Source organism: Galeopterus variegatus, unplaced genomic scaffold (assembly GCF_000696425.1).
Source record: "Galeopterus variegatus unplaced genomic scaffold, G_variegatus-3.0.2 Scaffold4493, whole genome shotgun sequence".
NCBI lineage: Eukaryota > Metazoa > Chordata > Mammalia > Dermoptera > Cynocephalidae > Galeopterus > Galeopterus variegatus.
The window spans coordinates 84,450-87,977 of record NW_007730604.1 but is presented as its reverse complement, the minus strand read 5'-3'; the positions used below and the strand labels follow the sequence as shown (position 1 = coordinate 87,977).

General features: G+C 57.5%; 1 protein-coding gene across 1 annotated transcript in view; it reads left to right on the top strand.

Moving 5' to 3' along the window:
* The window catches only part of LOC103603192 (hemicentin-2-like), a gene marked incomplete at its 3' end in the record, with an annotated part of 116,558 nt that overhangs the window by 30,348 nt on the left and 82,682 nt on the right, over positions 1 to 3,528 (top strand). Inside the window, exon 15 of the mRNA XM_008587682.1 lies at positions 3,029 to 3,217. Coding sequence (XP_008585904.1) covers positions 3,029 to 3,217 — 189 coding nt within the window. The remainder of the gene's footprint in view (positions 1 to 3,028; positions 3,218 to 3,528) is intronic.

Below are 3,528 nucleotides of genomic sequence, written 5' to 3'. Positions count from 1 at the left end.
GGGTAGGCATGGAGAGGGGAGGGCTGCAAGGGGTCACCTGCCATGACTGAATTAAATGAGACGTGAGCAGGATGAGGACACCCCTGTCACTGCTGGAAGGTGACAAAGCAGGCAGAGTTAGGGACTGCAGCCCTGTGGGTGCTGGTGAGTCAGGGATACATTGTGGTGAGGGCTGGGGACACATGGGGGCTTCCAGGGGCAGATGGACCCAGGGGTCCGGAGCTCAGTGAGAGGTCTGGGCTGGGGAAAGATGGGGGGTGTTGCTGCCCTGGCTGTGGCTGGAGTCCGGGCTGTGTGGCTGGGAGAGGCCGGGGGGGTGGGGCATAGGCTGTCCTCCGGGGAGGCCCAAACTGCAGGACCAGGGCATCGCATCCCTCGAGGTGGCAGACCCTCCGAGGCTGGTGGCTGGCATTCTTCTGGCAGGTGGGGCCAGTCTCTCATTCGGGCTCCCCACACAGACCCAGGGAGAGCTCCAGGGAGTCCTGGTGGCTGCTGCCAATGTCCAACTGTTTCCGGGCATTTGCAGCTCCTGCCCTGGAAACCCGTCCATGGCCAAGACAAAGGGGTCGTTCCTAGGGGAATCAGATGGCCATGGAGCCAGCTCACCATCCCTGCCGGGTACTGCAGAGGGTCACCTGGGAGGGTGTGAGGAGGGGGCTCGGGATCTGGAAGCAGAGGTGGTGGAGCCTCAAGGCTGAGGTCCTGGGAGGAGTGCTGGGCTGGGCGTCTGGCCCCTCCCTGACCTCCTGCAGGACTCAGGGCCTCTGTCTCCCACCTGTACAATGAGGGGCCAGACCAGAGAGCCTTCAGCTCTGGCATATGAGGTTTTGGGGTCCTGTATTATTTGGGGTGCCCCAGGTGAGGAGGGGGCGGGATAGCTGCACAGACGCGCTAAGTTACAGTTTTCTGGGTGGGGCCCAGGGCAGAGCAGCCATGTCTGGGATTTGGCTGCGTTGGGCCTCACCCTGCAAGAACATGGAAGAGGTGGGTGGGTCCTGGCTGGAGCAGCTGCCAGGTTGTCCCCAAACACCTAATGGGACTCAGGGGTGGGGTGGTTGAGAGTTTGGGTTTTAGCATCTGTCAGACTTGGGCTCTGACCCTGCTCTGCCGTTGACTTCGAACTATGACCTCGGCAGTTTCCTTAATCTCTGACCCTGAATTTCCTCGTCTGTAAAACAGGGCTTGTGATAATACCTACTTTATGAGTTTATTGAGACAATTAGTGAAATCATGGTCTAAAAGCACTGGTGTCCATGCCTGCAGGGATGCCAACTGCTACCCTCTAAACCGATCATTTGCTTACTAGTGTAGGTGAGCCATCCCTTCCCGGGTGGGCATTTTAAGACCGGGCAGGGAATGGGGTGTGAGTGGACTTCAGAGTTTCTCAGAGTCAGGAGACAAAGCTGGGTCCTTCGGGGGCGGAGGAGGGAAGGGGATGGAAAAGCCGTCTGAGAGAGCAGGGTCTGATGCCTGTCTGCAGGAGGGGAGGTCGGAGCTGGGCGGGGCTGGGGTAGGGGTGGGGGATGGAAAACTGTACCCCCTGGGGCCCATGCTCTGCAGGAGCACTGACCCCGTCTGGGGCGAGCCCAGGCAAAAGCTTTCTGGGCTTCTGAGCCTCAGCGGCTGCCAGAGCCCTCTGAGAAAGGGTGTTGTCTGAGATTGGGTCCAAGACCATCTTCCTCCTTTGCAGTAATTTTCCAAGTTGTGTTTATATCTCCCTGGAACGTCCCTAATCCCTGAGGCCAGGAGGGAAATTTGATGTCATGATTTGGATGGATGAAGGAGATTTCTGGAGAGAGATTGAAAGAACAAAGAGGTGGAAGCTTTTCTATGATGCTGGACTGAAAGGGTTAAAAACAAGCCAGGGACTTCCCTGGCGATGGGTCTGGGGACAGGCACCTGAGGACAGTGCCCAGAGGCTGCAGGGGGGAGGGCCTGGACCCAGCTGGGGTTGGACCTGCTCCTGGCCTGCTGAGGGACAGGAAGGATCTTGAGTTTCTGTTTTGGGAAATGATTCTTTTTTTCTCGCTCCTGATTATAAGAGTAAGAAAGTGCTTAGCAAAAAGGTTCGAAGGAAACGCTGTAAACTGTTAACAGTGGTCACCTCGGGGAAGGGCCTGGGATTTAGAGTGTGTGGGGCAAGAATCAGGGAAATGTCCACCCTTGGTGTACTGTTTGAATTTTTTTTTTTTTAAACTTGGGTGACCAGAACAATCCTTGTTTAGGTCTGTTATCCTGGTGTAATTATTAACACGGCCTCTTTTCGCTCTTGAGTGTCCCAGTTTGGACCATTAAATATAAGGTCATGTTATTTATAACAAGCAAGTTTTGATTTTGTAGTGGCGTTTTATATGCTCATTATGAACAAGTTCAGCCAGCAGGGAAAGATCAGGGAAGGGAGTAAGGTAGACCTGGGGTCCCCTACAAAGTCGGCCCTGCAGGGTGGTGTCAAACAGAAGGGGCCTGAGAAATGGTTGCCCAAGTCCAGCCAGCAAATTCCTCCCTGCCTTGTTTTCCCTCCACAGAGGATAGCCTGGCACAGGCCAGAGGGTTTAGCGTATCAGAGGTGAGTCCAGGACACCTCCGAGAGGAAGCCCCCTGTGACCTAGAAGGAGGGGGAGGGGGAGAGGGGGTCTGAGCGGTGGGGAGGGACTCAGCTCCAGCCCCTGCGTGAGCCCCTGGCTGGCCATGGTCACGATCAGAGTCAGCAACATCCTGGGAGATGTCGCAGCCAGGAGCGGGCACGTTGCTCCCCTGCCCAGCTGAGTGAAGCGGGGCCCCTGAGGCCCCACACGAGCCCATGAGACACGTCGGCGGCCACCATCCCACCAAAGTCCACTCCCTCTGCTTGTCCTGAGGGACTCTCTGGGGTGGACCCCACTAAGCCCAGAGCCCTGGACATTAGGATAGGGTAGGTAGAGGGGAGCCTCCCAGCGATGGTACAGGAGAGGGGAGGCAGCCCCCGGGGCTGAGCAGGTCCAGCCAGGGGTTTGGGCATGGCTGACTGGTCACGGTCACCTCCCTGCAGATGCGCCCCGGCTGACAGAGCTGCCTCGGGATGTCACCGTGATGCTGGGGAGGAGCGCTCTCCTGGCGTGCCGGGCCACGGGCCGCCCACCCCCAATGGTCACCTGGCACCGCAGAGACGGCCAGCCACTAAGGCCCCGGCAGGGCAGCAGGGCTGGGCAGCCCGATTCAGGACTGCTGTTCATTGAAAGTAAGAGACTGGGGCCAGGAAGGGAGGGCATGGGAGACAGGATGACTTCCAGCACCCTGAACCCCCAGGCTGGGTGGTCGAGAGTAGGACACTGGCCCCCAGCGCTGACCATGGGTCAGGCTGATACTGGGTCACACTTTGGCTGGGTCACTCTGGCCAAGTCATTCCACTGCTCCAAGCCTGGGTATATCAAGATAATGATAAAACCCGCTACCCAGCTTGAATAACAGGCCCCTTTATAGGGCTGTCGTGTGGGCAGTATACGTAAGTGATTAGTTCCTGACACACGCTGAGTGTTGTGTAAGTGTGAG